Source organism: Amblyomma mixtum, chromosome 6, assembly GCF_055824585.1.
Source record: "Amblyomma mixtum isolate Tamu chromosome 6, ASM5582458v1, whole genome shotgun sequence".
Classification (NCBI taxonomy): domain Eukaryota; kingdom Metazoa; phylum Arthropoda; class Arachnida; order Ixodida; family Ixodidae; genus Amblyomma; species Amblyomma mixtum.
Window position 1 is genome coordinate 44,565,249 of NC_143017.1, and position 16,442 is coordinate 44,581,690.

Below are 16,442 nucleotides of genomic sequence, written 5' to 3' on the forward strand. Positions count from 1 at the left end.
AAGAGTGCAGCAGTTTAACCCGAGGCATGAACGGCTGTGGTGATACCTTAGTGCTTTCGTGCACTGGCCAGCATTGTGTGGTTAGGATTGAAAGTTCGTTTCCTTTCGTGACTTGCGCACAGATGGAAGCTGATGAAGGCAATGACATGCCCTACACAGCTCAAGAGTGCAGCAGTTTAACACGAGGCATGAACGGCTGTGGTGATACCTTAGTGCTTTCGTGCACTGGCCAGCATTGTGTGGTTAGGATTGAAAGTGCATTTCCTTTCGTGACTTGCGCACAGATGGAAGCTGATGAAGGCAACGATATGCACTACACAGCGCAAGAGTGCAGCAGTTTAACCCGAGGCATGAACGGCTGTGGTGATACCTTAGTGCTTTCGTGCACTGGCCAGCATTGTGTGGTTAGGATTGAAAGTTCGTTTCCTTTCGTGACTTGCGCACAGATGGAAGCTGATGAAGGCAACGACATGCACTACACAGCGCAAGAGTGCAGCAGTTTAACACGAGGCATGAATGGCTGTGGTGATACCTTAGTGCTTTCGTGCACTGGCCAGCATTGTGTGGTTAGGATTGAAAGTTCGTTTCCTTTCGTGACTTGCGCACAGATGGAAGCTGATGAAGGCAATGACATGCCCTACACAGCTCAAGAGTGCAGCAGTTTAACACGAGGCATGAACGGCTGTGGTGATACCTTAGTGCTTTCGTGCACTGCCCAGCGTTGTGTGGTTAGGATTGAAAGTTCGTTTCCTTTCGTGACTTGCGCACAGATGGAAGCTGATGAAGGCAATGACATGCCCTACACAGCTTAAGAGTGCAGCAGTTTAACACGAGGCATGAACGGCTGTGGTGATACCTTAGTGCTTTCGTGCACTGGCCAGCGTTGTGTGGTTAGGATTGAAAGTGCATTTCCTTTCGTGACTTGCACACAGATGGAAGCTGATGAAGGCAATGACATGCCCTACACAGCTCAAGAGTGTAGCAGTTTAACACGAGGCATGAACGGCTGTGGTGATACCTTAGTGCTTTCGTGCACTGGCCAGCGTTGTGTGGTTAGGATTGAAAGTGCATTTCCTTTCGTGACTTGCACACAGATGGAAGCTGATGAAGGCAATGACATGCCCTACACAGCTCAAGAGTGTAGCAGTTTAACACGAGGCATGAACGGCTGTGGTGATACCTTAGTGCTTTCGTGCACTGGCCAGCGTTGTGTGGTTAGGATTGAAAGTGCATTTCCTTTCGTGACTTGCACACAGATGGAAGCTGATGAATTAATGACATGCCCTACATAGCTCAAGAGTGCAGCAGTTTAACACGAGGCATGAATGGCTGTGGTGATACCTTAGTGCTTTCGTGCACTGGCCAGCATTGTGTGGTTAGGATTGAAAGTGCATTTCCTTTCGTGACTTGCACACAGATGGAAGCTGATGAAGGCAATGACATGCCCTACACAGCGCAAGAGTGCAGCAGTTTAACACGAGGCATGAACGGCTGTGGTGATACCTTAGTGCTTTCGTGCACTGGCCAGCATTGTGTGGTTAGGATTGAAAGTTCGTTTCCTTTTGTGACTTGCGCACAGATGGAAGCTGATGAAGGCAATGAGACGCCCTACACAGCGCAAGAGTGCAGCAGTTTAACACGAGGCATGAACGGCTGTGGTGATACCTTAGTGCTTTCGTGCACTGGCCAGCGTTGTGTGGTTAGGATTGAAAGTGCATTTCCTTTCGTGACTTGCACACAGATGGAAGCTGATGAAGGCAATGACATGCCCTACACAGCTCAAGAGTGTAGCAGTTTAACACGAGGCATGAACGGCTGTGGTGATACCTTAGTGCTTTCGTGCACTGGCCAGCGTTGTGTGGTTAGGATTGAAAGTGCATTTCCTTTCGTGACTTGCACACAGATGGAAGCTGATGAAGGCAATGACATGCCCTACACAGCTCAAGAGTGTAGCAGTTTAACACGAGGCATGAACGGCTGTGGTGATACCTTAGTGCTTTCGTGCACTGGCCAGCGTTGTGTGGTTAGGATTGAAAGTGCATTTCCTTTCGTGACTTGCACACAGATGGAAGCTGATGAATTAATGACATGCCCTACATAGCTCAAGAGTGCAGCAGTTTAACACGAGGCATGAATGGCTGTGGTGATACCTTAGTGCTTTCGTGCACTGGCCAGCATTGTGTGGTTAGGATTGAAAGTGCATTTCCTTTCGTGACTTGCGCACAGATGGAAGCTGATGAAGGCAACGACATGCACTACACAGCGCAAGAGTGCAGCAGTTTAACCCGAGGCATGAACGGCTGTGGTGATACCTTAGTGCTTTCGTGCACTGGCCAGCATTGTGTGGTTAGGATTGAAAGTTCGTTTCCTTTCGTGACTTGCGCACAGATGGAAGCTGATGAAGGCAACGACATGCACTACACAGCGCAAGAGTGCAGCAGTTTAACACGAGGCATGAATGGCTGTGGTGATACCTTAGTGCTTTCGTGCACTGGCCAGCATTGTGTGGTTAGGATTGAAAGTTCGTTTCCTTTCGTGACTTGCGCACAGATGGAAGCTGATGAAGGCAATGACATGCCCTACACAGCTCAAGAGTGCAGCAGTTTAACACGAGGCATGAACGGCTGTGGTGATACCTTAGTGCTTTCGTGCACTGCCCAGCGTTGTGTGGTTAGGATTGAAAGTTCGTTTCCTTTCGTGACTTGCGCACAGATGGAAGCTGATGAAGGCAATGACATGCCCTACACAGCTTAAGAGTGCAGCAGTTTAACACGAGGCATGAACGGCTGTGGTGATACCTTAGTGCTTTCGTGCACTGGCCAGCATTGTGTGGTTAGGATTGAAAGTTCGTTTCCTTTTGTGACTTGCGCACAGATGGAAGCTGATGAAGGCAATGAGACGCCCTACACAGCGCAAGAGTGCAGCAGTTTAACACGAGGCATGAATGGCTGTGGTGATACCTTAGTGCTTTCGTGCACTGGCCAGCATTGTGTGGTTAGGATTGAAAGTTCGTTTCCTTTCGTGACTTGCGCACAGATGGAAGCTGATGAAGGCAATGACATGCCCTACACAGCTCAAGAGTGCAGCAGTTTAACACGAGGCATGAACGGCTGTGGTGATACCTTAGTGCTTTCGTGCACTGCCCAGCGTTGTGTGGTTAGGATTGAAAGTTCGTTTCCTTTCGTGACTTGCGCACAGATGGAAGCTGATGAAGGCAATGACATGCCCTACACAGCTTAAGAGTGCAGCAGTTTAACACGAGGCATGAACGGCTGTGGTGATACCTTAGTGCTTTCGTGCACTGGCCAGCGTTGTGTGGTTAGGATTGAAAGTGCATTTCCTTTCGTGACTTGCACACAGATGGAAGCTGATGAAGGCAATGACATGCCCTACACAGCTCAAGAGTGTAGCAGTTTAACACGAGGCATGAACGGCTGTGGTGATACCTTAGTGCTTTCGTGCACTGGCCAGCGTTGTGTGGTTAGGATTGAAAGTGCATTTCCTTTCGTGACTTGCACACAGATGGAAGCTGATGAAGGCAATGACATGCCCTACACAGCTCAAGAGTGTAGCAGTTTAACACGAGGCATGAACGGCTGTGGTGATACCTTAGTGCTTTCGTGCACTGGCCAGCGTTGTGTGGTTAGGATTGAAAGTGCATTTCCTTTCGTGACTTGCACACAGATGGAAGCTGATGAATTAATGACATGCCCTACACAGCTTAAGAGTGCAGCAGTTTAACACGAGGCATGAACGGCTGTGGTGATACCTTAGTGCTTTCGTGCACTGGCCAGCGTTGTGTGGTTAGGATTGAAAGTGCATTTCCTTTCGTGACTTGCACACAGATGGAAGCTGATGAAGGCAATGACATGCCCTACACAGCTCAAGAGTGTAGCAGTTTAACACGAGGCATGAACGGCTGTGGTGATACCTTAGTGCTTTCGTGCACTGGCCAGCGTTGTGTGGTTAGGATTGAAAGTGCATTTCCTTTCGTGACTTGCGCACAGATGGAAGCTGATGAAGGCAATGACATGCCCTACACAGCTTAAGAGTGCAGCAGTTTAACACGAGGCATGAACGGCTGTGGTGATACCTTAGTGCTTTCGTGCACTGGCCAGCGTTGTGTGGTTAGGATTGAAAGTGCATTTCCTTTCGTGACTTGCACACAGATGGAAGCTGATGAAGGCAATGACATGCCCTACACAGCTCAAGAGTGTAGCAGTTTAACACGAGGCATGAACGGCTGTGGTGATACCTTAGTGCTTTCGTGCACTGGCCAGCGTTGTGTGGTTAGGATTGAAAGTGCATTTCCTTTCGTGACTTGCACACAGATGGAAGCTGATGAATTAATGACATGCCCTACATAGCTCAAGAGTGCAGCAGTTTAACACGAGGCATGAATGGCTGTGGTGATACCTTAGTGCTTTCGTGCACTGCCCAGCGTTGTGTGGTTAGGATTGAAAGTTCGTTTCCTTTCGTGACTTGCGCACAGATGGAAGCTGATGAAGGCAATGACATGCCCTACACAGCTTAAGAGTGCAGCAGTTTAACACGAGGCATGAACGGCTGTGGTGATACCTTAGTGCTTTCGTGCACTGGCCAGCGTTGTGTGGTTAGGATTGAAAGTGCATTTCCTTTCGTGACTTGCACACAGATGGAAGCTGATGAAGGCAATGACATGCCCTACACAGCTCAAGAGTGTAGCAGTTTAACACGAGGCATGAACGGCTGTGGTGATACCTTAGTGCTTTCGTGCACTGGCCAGCGTTGTGTGGTTAGGATTGAAAGTGCATTTCCTTTCGTGACTTGCACACAGATGGAAGCTGATGAAGGCAATGACATGCCCTACACAGCTCAAGAGTGTAGCAGTTTAACACGAGGCATGAACGGCTGTGGTGATACCTTAGTGCTTTCGTGCACTGGCCAGCGTTGTGTGGTTAGGATTGAAAGTGCATTTCCTTTCGTGACTTGCACACAGATGGAAGCTGATGAATTAATGACATGCCCTACATAGCTCAAGAGTGCAGCAGTTTAACCCGAGGCATGAACGGCTGTGGTGATACCTTAGTGCTTTCGTGCACTGGCCAGCATTGTGTGGTTAGGATTGAAAGTGCATTTCCTTTCGTGACTTGCGCACAGATGGAAGCTGATGAAGGCAACGACATGCACTACACAGCTCAAGAGTGCAGCAGTTTAACACGAGGCATGAACGGCTGTGGTGATACCTTAGTGCTTTCGTGCACTGGCCAGCATTGTGTGGTTAGGATTGAAAGTTCGTTTCCTTTTGTGACTTGCGCACAGATGGAAGCTGATGAAGGCAACGACATGCACTACACAGCTCAAGAGTGCAGCAGTTTAACACGAGGCATGAACGGCTGTGGTGATACCTTAGTGCTCTTGTGCACTGGCCAGCGAACTGAAAAGTTGATGCTGCTCCAGTCATGGCAGTATTTTATTTCTCCAAGTTGCCCAAGGTCACTCTTATTAGAAGCATCATTTATTTCGCGCCATTTCCTGCATCCCGTGACTAACCTCAAAGGCTTCACCACACACTGGAATTTTCCAGGTTAAGAGGCCAATACGTAGTGCTTTTGCACCAAAAACTAATTTTTCCAGAAACTTTTTTTAATGGCTCTTTCACAACGAATTTAAATGATCCACTACACCACTTCAGAGTAGACAAGCAAGGAGACATTCACCTTTGAAGAAGTGTGAAACAAGACCAAGGAAGGAACATGAAGCATGATGACAGGTCTATAAACTCCTGTACACTTCAAGTAAAGGTTCAGCTGAAAAAAACTCCGTGTTTTGCTGCTCGTCGTCCCAAGTTGTTATGTTTCGCGCTTCTTTCAAGATAAATAAAACTGATGCAGTAAAAACGCTCCTCAGCACACCAACAGGCACTTACAATCGTGCGGTTACCAGACAACCCAACAGCAACAATTTATGACTGGATTTTTATGGCACAGGAGCACCTCCAGCCAAACAGCACCAGACATGGTTACTGGTGAACTTAGGTCCATGACATATGCTGTGCGTTGCGTTTTCCAAGGGAGTTAATAAAGCCAACAGAGGTGCACAGGAAGTAAAAGTTGAGAGTACGATTCATGGCATAGAATGACTATGGTAAGCCTCACGAAATTATTAAAAGGACAATGTGTGCGGGGCTTAATTAACAGTAGCCAAGTCAAGCAACCTTCAGTAACAATCCAAACTAACGCGCACACGCAAGTACACATACCTTAAGCTCAGCCACTTCTTCCCGGAGCTTGGCGTTGGTGTCCTGCAGCTCGACCAAGAGGAGCTCCTGGTAGCAGCTAAGGCGGGGGGTCTCTGGCGACTTGAAGGAGGGAGTTCCGGGGCTGGCAAAGAATGATGGCTCTCTCCCTTGCATGGAGTACAAATTCACGGTTGCCTCCAACTCCCGCGTTTTTTCGGCCAGCTCTGCTGAGAGTTTTGCGTTCCTCTCCTCCTCCGCGGCCACCCTGGAGGCCAGCTGAGACATTTCCGCCGTGTTTGAAGCCAGGCTTTCTTTCAGGGCCTGGCACTCTTGCTGCAGGCTGGACAGCTGCTCATTCTGCAGCGACAGATCAGTCCAGTGGTGGATGAGAAAACGCTGATATTGCAGGGATGTCTCACCGAGGCATGAGCGATAATAATGCAACAGCACTGTCTCACAAAAGATTTCCCGCTTTTACATAATGACCGGCCCCGATTGGTTGAGAGGGTCGTGACGCCATTAACACCACGCGAGTGCCAGCGGACAAATTGTATGGCACTGCAAAATCGGAAAATCTGAGCACAGTCTTTGTTAATCTGTTTTGTTTGTTTCATGAGGTTTAATGTCTCGAAGCGACTCAGGCTATGAGGGATCCTGTAGTGAAGGGCTCTGGAAATTTCGACCACCTGGGGTTCTTTAACGTGCACTGACACCGCACAGCACACGGGCCTCCAGAATTTCGCCTCCATCGAAATGCAACCGCCATGGCTTGGATCGAACTCTCGTCTTTCGGGTCAGCAACCGAGCACCATAACCACTGAGACACCACAGTGGCTTCGACAGTCTTTCTGGCCAGTGGTGTCTCCTATACCAACACTGAATGGTAACTCAACTATTGAAAAAGAGGACATTGGAAAGGCTTTCTCGCCAGGAATGGCGTCGGGATATTCGTAGTGCAGTGGTGCAGAGGATTCCGTACAGAGTGGCACAAAGGAGAGAGCAACTTTTTGCCAGCGTGATGGCTTAGAGAGGAATTGCTCCTCGTAAAAAAATCATAGAAGGCTTCATATATCTGCTTGCTAGCCACAATTAAATACAGGCACTCGGATGTTTAGGGCACTTTTTTGCAAATATAACAGTCCTGTCATGAACTGAAAGAAGCGCCTTGCAAATTGCTGTAGTGGCACCCATCATCCACCATCTCCTTCCCTTGGCACCATTACCGGAGCATCAACGATTGCCCTTGCCCATTGCAACCTTCAGCCAGATGCCTGGACCTCAAGAGAATTCCCTATTTTAACCCCATCTCCAAGCAAAAATGCATCACCAGTGGCTCACCAAAGTTACTTTCAACTACAACTACTGTATAAACTTGTGTAAAGGCCGCACTTTTTTGGAATTAAAAAATTTGAGACAAATTTAAAAAGAATGTAACCATTTTCTTCTTTCTCAATCATCTAGTCCAAACCAGGGGGTGCGGCTCATACATGAGATTACACTAACTATCAAAAACCTGCCAGCTTCACATAAGCCTGACTGACAGAATAAAGCAGCTCACAGACAGTTCAGACATGCAGATCATATAACTTCAGACTCAGTGAGCAGACCATGATTCTGCACAAGATAGCAAAGTTAACGAGATAACAAGCCATGCAGAAAACTTCAGCCTCATCTCATAATTGCATTGCTTGGCCATGAGCTGATCTTAATTGTGCCATGCAGTCTGCCCCCTTAGTAAGAACAGCCTTACTCAAGGACAGGACTCCCACAAAGGGCAAAAAATTTCAGCGCAATAAAAAGGGTAGAACTGAAGTTGAGGGCAGCAACGCGGGCTACGGAAAGAAAAATTCCACGTGTAATCACAGGAGGAGAGCAGAGTGGATCAGGGAACTAATGAGAGTTGACATCAGAGCCGAAACAAAGACAAAGGAGTGGGCATGGAGAAGGCATTCAAGCAAGGCAAGCAAGGTTTGGTTTGGTTTATTGGGGTTCAACGTCCCAAAGCGACTCAGGCTATGAGGGACGCCATAGTGCAGGGCTCTGGAAAGGGCAAGACAATCGATGGTCGTGAAGGTTAAAGGACTGGATTCCAAGGGAATGCAAGCAAAGCAGGAGACGGCAGAGAGTCAGGTGGGTGGATGAGATTAGGACGGGATACGGTGGCCGCAGCTGCCAAAGGACAGGGTGGTTAATTGGAGAGACATGGGAGAGGCCTTTGCCCTGCAGTGGGCGTAGTCAGGCTGATGACTGTGATGATCGCAAGCCTTGTCTTGTGTTTGCAGCAGCTGAAAATCTGGCGTTTACAGCTTGTAAAGAGCTCATTCGGGAACCGCGAAAAAGCAACTACTACAGGAAATATCAGATTACTTCCAGTATACCATGGCAGTGGTAAATGAAGTTTGATAGTTGTTTGGCAGTTGAAAAATCGGTCAAGCACTTTTCCTACCAATGCCAGTGTTTTTTTTTTGCCAGACAACTGATATATTTGACAATTAAAAAAGCCAAACTTTTTAGCTGTTCCCCTCGAAATAAGTACTGCACTAAAGCAGTAAACTGCATGAGACAATTTTCTTTGTGACGCAATGCACGATAGTCGCAGACATCTCCTACCCCTGTCATTGGTATCTGGTGAAAAAGCAGTCCCGTTTCCAGTGTAGGTTGGTTGCTGTCTTGCTTCAACGTTGTCACCTCATGTTAGCGGGGAGGTACAACTCTGCTAGCACCCACTTTTAGAGCACAACTCTTTAAGATCCCATTCTCGGGTTGAGCGGCATCCCTTGCCATCTGCGTAACTGCGCATCACAGAAGGACCCAGATTGGAGAAACAACCCATTTACCCAGGAAGAGCGTGTGACCTTGAGTGTTGTGTGATGCCCTCCACAGTTCACGCGCGTGCGTAGTGCCAAGTTGTAGAAAAGAAACTGAAAACCTCTGGGAAAACCTCTGGGAAAACCTCTGGGAAAACCTCTGGGAAAACCTCTGGGAAAACCTCTGGGAAAACCTCTGGGAAAACCTCTGGGAAAACCTCTGGGAAAACCTCTGGGAAAACCTCTGGGAAAACCTCTGGGAAAACCTCTGGGAAAACCTCTGGAAAAACCTCTGGAAAAACCTCTGGAAAAACCTCTGGAAAAACCTCTGGAAAAACCTCTGGAAAAACCTCTGGAAAAACCTCTGGAAAAACCTCTGGAAAAACCTCTGGAAAAACCTCTGGAAAAACCTCTGGAAAAACCTCTGGAAAAACCTCTGGAAAAACCTCTGGAAAAACCTCTGGAAAAACCTCTGGAAGAACCTCTGGAAGACCTCTGGAAGACCTCTGGAAGACCTCTGGAAGACCTCTGGTCTTCTCTGGAAGACCTCTGGAAGACCTCACTCCTTGCCTGACCAATGGCAGCACAAGCCACAGCGGCAGGGTGAGAGAGATTGTATTGTGGACGCTATGTGGGTGCATGCGAGCCTGCTTTGGCGCGAAGTGACCAACAGACGCGGCGCGCCCTGTATATATGAAGGACGTTGACCACAGTAGGTCAGCCCACGCCGCAGTTCTAGCTTCAAAGAAGAGTGCACAAAATGAAAACACCTAAAGAGCTGCACTCTAATTTTGCAATAGAAAATACCGTAATCGTCAGTGAATTGTTGACACTAAGTGGCTCTAAGTACAACAGAAACAATGAAAATCTTCGGTGGACACTGCATTTCTAAAGGACACAGTGCAGAGCCGCTAAACTATATTTTGTGGTGTTTGAGAAGCGACACACATGCTACGTCATTTCTCGTAGCACTACTTCTACCAGGCTTTCATTTAACAGCTTTGAATCATGGCTCATGACAATGTCTCCTCTAGTCTGCTCTTGGAGAAGCTAGTGTCAGCAGCATGGACACTGTTGGCAACTTGTTTGCTGAAACCGCGCTAAAAACAACCTCACTCGAAAAACAGACATACTGAAAAGCCTTCTACAATTGGCTAGACTCACGAGCTACTTCCGAGTGATGGGCGAAATTTTCTGCAAATCCAGAACTCGAGAGAAACACTGAGCGACAGTGGTTTGTCAGCTGCCAGCCCACAGTGGAAAGGCTTCACATGTCAGCGTGTTGCTGCGAATTATTGCCTCTTGCGGTCAGCGCGTAATAAACTGCTTTAAAAAAGCTTGCCTCGCTCTGGAGCGAGATGTTCTGACGAATCACAGCGTCGTAGTCGTCCTGGACTCTCTCCAGGGAGGTGGCTTTGTCCTCCAGGAACTTGTTTTGAGCCTGTAGTCTACGGGAAAAAAAAAGTAAAAGGAACTTGTTTAACAAAAAGGAAGCTTGAGACCCCCCCCACTACTGCATCCAGAAGCAAGGCAGAGTATGCAAGCTGAACTCATGCATTGCATTTTTGTTTCAGACTACAGCTCGCCTGACCTGGTGCCTCCGATGCCAAAGCTACCCTGGCTGCTACCACCAAAGGCATCACTACTCTGCTATTTCCTACAAGTGCCATAGCCAAAAAAAGGTTATAAATAGGCAGCTTTGCCTTCACTGCCTGCTCAAGCACAGAAGGATTCAGGTATTGTACTCTACGACTGAGCAAAGTAACGCAACTGCTTTGCAGCGGACTTTTTTTTTTTCAAACAGTCAACAAAAATTTATTCACGAACAGCAATTTCAACAGTGTTTCTTAAAAAAACTGGCACATGTTTATGCCTTTGTAACAGCAGACATCCAAAAAATATCTGGTTGATTACCCTGCAATGCTCTGTTCTTAAGCAGACGACTCGCTTCACACACAGTTTTGCTCGGGAACCAGCGTCCACATTAAAGGTGCACTGAAGAGGAATCTGAACTTGTCTTTTTGCCGCGGGAACTCGATCTACACGTTCCGAGCTTTCTTGGAAACTGCTATTTACTGCCCTGTGTGGCCGATTTGCCCAATTAAATCGAATTAACGTCCGGCTCCCACCTTTTTTTTTTAAATTCTGCCTCGTACGATGGGCGGAGTCGACCAACGCGTGGAGATCCTTTCACCCAGTCCCGTGGCGGCTTACCGCTTTGCCATCGGCGGAGTAATACGTAGTAGTCCGTAGTAACAAATAGTCCGCGCGTATTTATTTCTTCGGGCTTATTTTGCGGCTATATTATCTGCGAATGAAACTATTTATTCATGGAAACCTAAAAAACAAACTAAAGCGAAAGCAAGGCCTCCACGGGACTGAGTGAAAGGCGCTCCACGCGTTGGTCGACTCCGCCCACCGTACAAGGCAGAATTAAAAAAAAAAGGCGGGAGCCGGACGTTAATTCGTTTTAATTGGGGAAATCGGCCACACAGGGCAATAAGTCATTGTTTCTAAGAATGCTAGGAACGTGTGGATCGAGTTCCTGCGGCAAAAAGACATGTTCAGAATCCTCTTCAGTGCACCTTTAAGGCATGACTGCACCGGGAAATGCCTAAGAATTGGGGGGTGTGTGAATACTCGAAAGTTTGGATATGAATATGTTTATGGGGTGTGACGTCCCAAAGCGACTCAGGCTATGAGGGACGCCGTAGTGGAGGGCTCCGGAAGTTTCCACCACCTGGGATTCTTTAACGTGCACTGATATTGCACAGTACATGGGCCACTGGAATTTCGCCTCCATCGAAATTCGACCACCGCAGCCGGGATCAAACCTGCGTCTTTTCGGTTAGCAGCCATAACCACTGAACCACCGTGGTGTAGTTGTGGTTTCTATGCTTTGCCACCAGCCCGCTGCAGCGGTGGCTGTCTGCCATGCATTTCTTCCTCAGACATTTCTTCTGGCCCCTTCAAATATGAATTAATGAGGTTTCATTACCAATAATGGTACTTTTAGTTGGCAGTCATGTGCCAATTTATCGATTTCATTTTGTTCCTACTTTTGCACGACCACACTACAGGTTTCATACTGTTCTAATCATAGTGTAATCACTAATCGAGGAGTGTACATTTCCGTGCTCATGTTTTCTTTTCACATATCGTGCCAAGTCAGTCTAGTTTCATTTATTTCAGTTGCAAAGACCATACAATATGAAAAAAATAATTAAAAATAGGGCAACAACGTCTGCCTCTATCTTAAGGGGGGACACTGGTCTTAGACCTCTTTTCCTTACTTTTAGTCGAATCCTAATGAAACTGTACCACCTTGCTCAGTTTTTTGTGCTGATTTCAACAATGAAAGTACCTTTATAAATTAGTCGGTTCCCAAGATAATAATTGCAATTAGTCATTCATTAGTACCTCTGTGCAAAAAAAGCTGCTCAATAAAAAATCACGTTTAATCCATGGCTACATAGTATGGTGAGTAAAGAGTGCAATAATCGAAACTATTTTTCCATTTTACCCTCATTAGTAATTTTACAGCACTTGGAATATCAATGTTCAAGGTGTGAATGTAACGCATCGATAAACTTTGCGAAGGTATAAAATTTTGAAGTGCGATTGAACAAGTCTGCTTCGATAATTGCAGACACTGTGCCTTCAGCTTCCCTTAGCAAACAATATGACGTCCCTATCTGTCCTCGATGTTGAGGTATCGACATACTAAGATAGCCAGAGGTCCCAGATTTTCATGCCATTAAATTGTCAGCTCCTGCACAAAGTCAACCCACACAATGACCTGAATCTAATATTATGGTCGAAATGATGATTTCTTGAAGGAACAATAGGTAAAGTTGGAAGATAATAGCTATAAATTTCATTAGTCATTTTTGAAAATCGATTTTTTGGTCATATTTTGGTCTCAAAGACCCTCGTCCCCGCTTAAGTGAAATGTTTCATACTGAACAGATATTAGCTATCTGAAAGACTTTTCCGCTTCGTATCCGGAGATTTCAATAGTCGCACACCCCTTACAAAGAATGAACTCATAACTCACTCATAAATGAAAAGGAAGTAAAAATAATTCATTGCACAAAAAGAATGCCCAGAAAGAAAGCCTGAAGCCAAAAAAATCCATACTGTGCAAGGCTGTCCTGCAGGGTGGCGATGGTGATGTTCTGCTGCGAGTTCTCTGCCTGAAGGCCTTGGATTCGCTCATTCAGGCTTTTGATCTGCTTGTCTACAACACATGGAAACAAAAGCACAAAGCGAGGACTTATTTTATTGATCCTTAGTTTCAATACCTTCTAGAAGGCACCATGGCGTTATAAGAGGAGCGCGAAAAAAAACAGGCAAACAAAAGTGGCAAAACTGGTTTGGTTTATGGGGTTTAACGTCCCAAAGCGACTAAGGCTATGAGGGACGCCGTAGTGGAGGGCTCCGGAAATTTCGACCACCTGGGGTTCTTTAACGTGCACTGACATCGCACAGTACACGGGCCTCTAGAATTTCGCCTCCAAAGAAATTCAACCGCCGCGGCCGGGATCGAACCCGCGTCTTTCGGGTCAGCAGCTGAGCACCATAACCACTGAGCCACCGCGGCGGCTCAAAAAGTGGCAAAACTACGCAGTCGAAAGTATACCACTTCAAATTAAAGCAAACCATCTCGTTCGAGTTTCATCTCAAAGGGTCATTTCACTTTTTTTTGACAACTGTCCTTCCAGAAGGGGCAACGTAATTCCGTTCTCTCAACGGTACATCGTGCAAAGGTAGTTAACCCTTTCAGGCGGCATTTTTTGTTTTCACTGAAATCAATTTTTGTTTTCACCTAAGCAGTCTATTCAGGCCTCAAAAAAGGGGAATTTGTATGTTTTCGAACGTGAAAGACCAGCAGGTCAGTTCTTACAACGATGTGGAGAATTCCGTACAAAGTGTCAGATTTGTTAGAAATAATAACATCGAAATGTTCTCGTGTGTAAGGTAAACACCCTAGGGATCGTGGAATCGCTTTGTGTTTCGAAGATGCACGTTACGCTTGAAATTTTGCAGAAACAATCGATGTTTACACTCGCGGCAAGATCTGTCTGCACAAAAACGGTGGACAAAGTGCTACCTAGCTCACTGTTGTGTGAAATATTATTTACTGCATTCGCTACATGCTACAAAAACGCAACTTCTTTGCAACAAGAAGGGTGCTCAATTTGACTGAAATAGTGAAATCACTGTTAAGTGCTCCAGTTTCTCAGAAAAAGCTGTAAGTTTGCCGCTTACACAATTGTGTACAAGGCGCCTGAAAGGGTTAAGCATCCCAGCTCGTCTGGATAGTTTCTTAAACTGAGATTTTCGATGAAAACAGGGTGTCCAACAAGTTGACGCTTCCAAATTCCCCGAGTTTTCTCAGGTTTTCCTAGAACATTTTTGTAAAATTTTTGTGACAGACACATTTTATGTCAAGACTGGCTGACACAATGCCACCTCATGCTGCCACTCACACTTAAGGATGTTAAAAAATGAAAATGACTTTCGTGCTAGAACGGCAGAACCAGTGAGAAAAATAGGCAGCAGAAACAAGGAAACCACTAACTATATAAGCCACCAAAAAAAATTGATAATGTTCTTCAATTCATACAGCACGAGATGCCAAAAGAGTGCATTAATCTCTTCCACATTAATCAGTTTGGGCATTAATGAAGAGTGAAAAATAATTTCACAGAGCAATCTGTCTCAGGGTGATGACTACGATTACAATTGCGAGGTGCAGATCTGCCGCAATTTCATTCACTTTCAATTGCGCATTTACTTTGAGGCATTGTTTATATAGGCATAAAGATTAATTCATGGCTCAACCAGTCAAAACATAAAATACCCACGTCACAATTGATACTGCCACCTTGAAGAACAACTATGCCTATCTGATGCTGCATTTTACAGTTCCTTACCATGTTACAGTAGAACCCCGCTGTTACGTTCCTCACTGCTGCGTTTTCCCGGCTGTTAAGTCGTTTTCATCGGGTCCCGGCATAGCTTCCATAGGATCCAATGTATTGGGAACCCCGCTGTTACGTCGTAGCCGAGGAAACGATCCCGCATGATACGTCGCAACCGGGCTCCCCGAACCCGCCCGGGCAATGCGCGCCAACCGGCATTTTGATTTTTGACAAGTCTTGGCCAGGCTTGGCTACGGAACTGGCTGCAAGAAGCCGCACGCGAGTTGGAGAGGCCGCCACTAGATGGCTATCTGCCTCGTGAACGCCGAATGCCGCGATCTTTATCGTGGGAGGTGGTGACAAGGAGGCGCGGGGCTCAGGTCGCTTATCTGTTTTTCTCAGCCAGCGTCCGCCGACGCGCGTCTTTTCTTTTCTTTTTCTCTTTCCTCTTATCTTCCACACCTCCTCTATCTGCAAGTGACAGCGGTGGTGGCTCGGCTGGAGCCAGTAGGCAGGCCCATGCAATTTCCTTTTCATCCTTCTCTCAGTCGCAACATCTTTATCGTGTTTTGATGGCGTGATAGCCTTGCGTAAGCGGAAGGCTCCTTGAGGAAAAGCTGGACGTACTAAACACAGTCGACAGGCAGTCAGGGCGGCCTACGCGGAGCAGCGCGGCGAGCAGCCTACGAACATTTCAGTGCTTGACGCTGAGCACAACGTCGCTTCAGCGTGGACTGCAGTGAGCGCGTGAACTGCACAGCACTGCTGCGTGCGGTGTGGCCGCACCGCAAAGCGACGCTGACAGCAATGTGGCCTTTGCTATTGAGAAACGCGTTCTTTCCAGCGAGCGAAAGAAACTGCAATCCACCGTTCTCGATTTTTTAAAGTCCAATTTGCGGAAATAAATTGTTTCAAGTCAAAGCTGCACTGTTTTCATTAATTTTCGGTGCTTTCCTCACTGCTGCGTTTTCCCGGCTGTTACGTTTTTTTTTCCTGGTCCGGTGAAAAACGTATGAACGGGGTTCTACTGTACAAGCACCAAATATACAGAAAAGGTAATGAATTGTGAAGCGGTAAAGCCACACCACACTGCATCGAGTCTTAACTGTCCTGACCGCCCGGCAATTGTTGACATGCACCAAAACCTCAGTCTGTGTTCCTCCATTAGGCTTGGAAAAAAAGAAAAAATTGATGGGCGATAGTGCAATGTGATTTAACAAATCTGCGACCGAGTATCCTCTGCTTGTGCATCAGATTTTCTATGCATTGCTTCATCCCTGAAGAATCTAGGATCTAGTCGATAACTCACTGCATACAAACCATGCTATTTCTCACAAAACACCGGTAGAAAAAAACTACTGTTGCGAGATAGTCCGATCACCCACTGCTACATTCTTCCTTGTGAGCCGAGCAAATCTGAGTAGGCTACGTCTTCCCCCTTAGGAGAGATGCACTCAACCATTATTCAGTCGAGCAAATAACTGCAAC

General features: G+C 46.7%; 1 protein-coding gene across 2 annotated transcripts in view; it reads right to left on the minus strand.

Annotated features, from left to right (window-relative positions):
* LOC149338922 (uncharacterized) overlaps positions 1-16,442 on the minus strand; it is an 80,105-nt gene that overhangs the window by 37,073 nt on the left and 26,590 nt on the right. For both annotated transcript variants that reach the window (XM_089547819.1, XM_089547818.1), the window contains exons 7-9: positions 13,168-13,267; positions 10,370-10,475; positions 6,242-6,577 (exon numbers count right to left, since the gene is read on the minus strand). In XM_089547819.1, the coding sequence (XP_089403945.1) occupies positions 6,242-6,577; positions 10,370-10,475; positions 13,168-13,267 (542 nt within the window). The remainder of the gene's footprint in view (positions 1-6,241; positions 6,578-10,369; positions 10,476-13,167; positions 13,268-16,442) is intronic.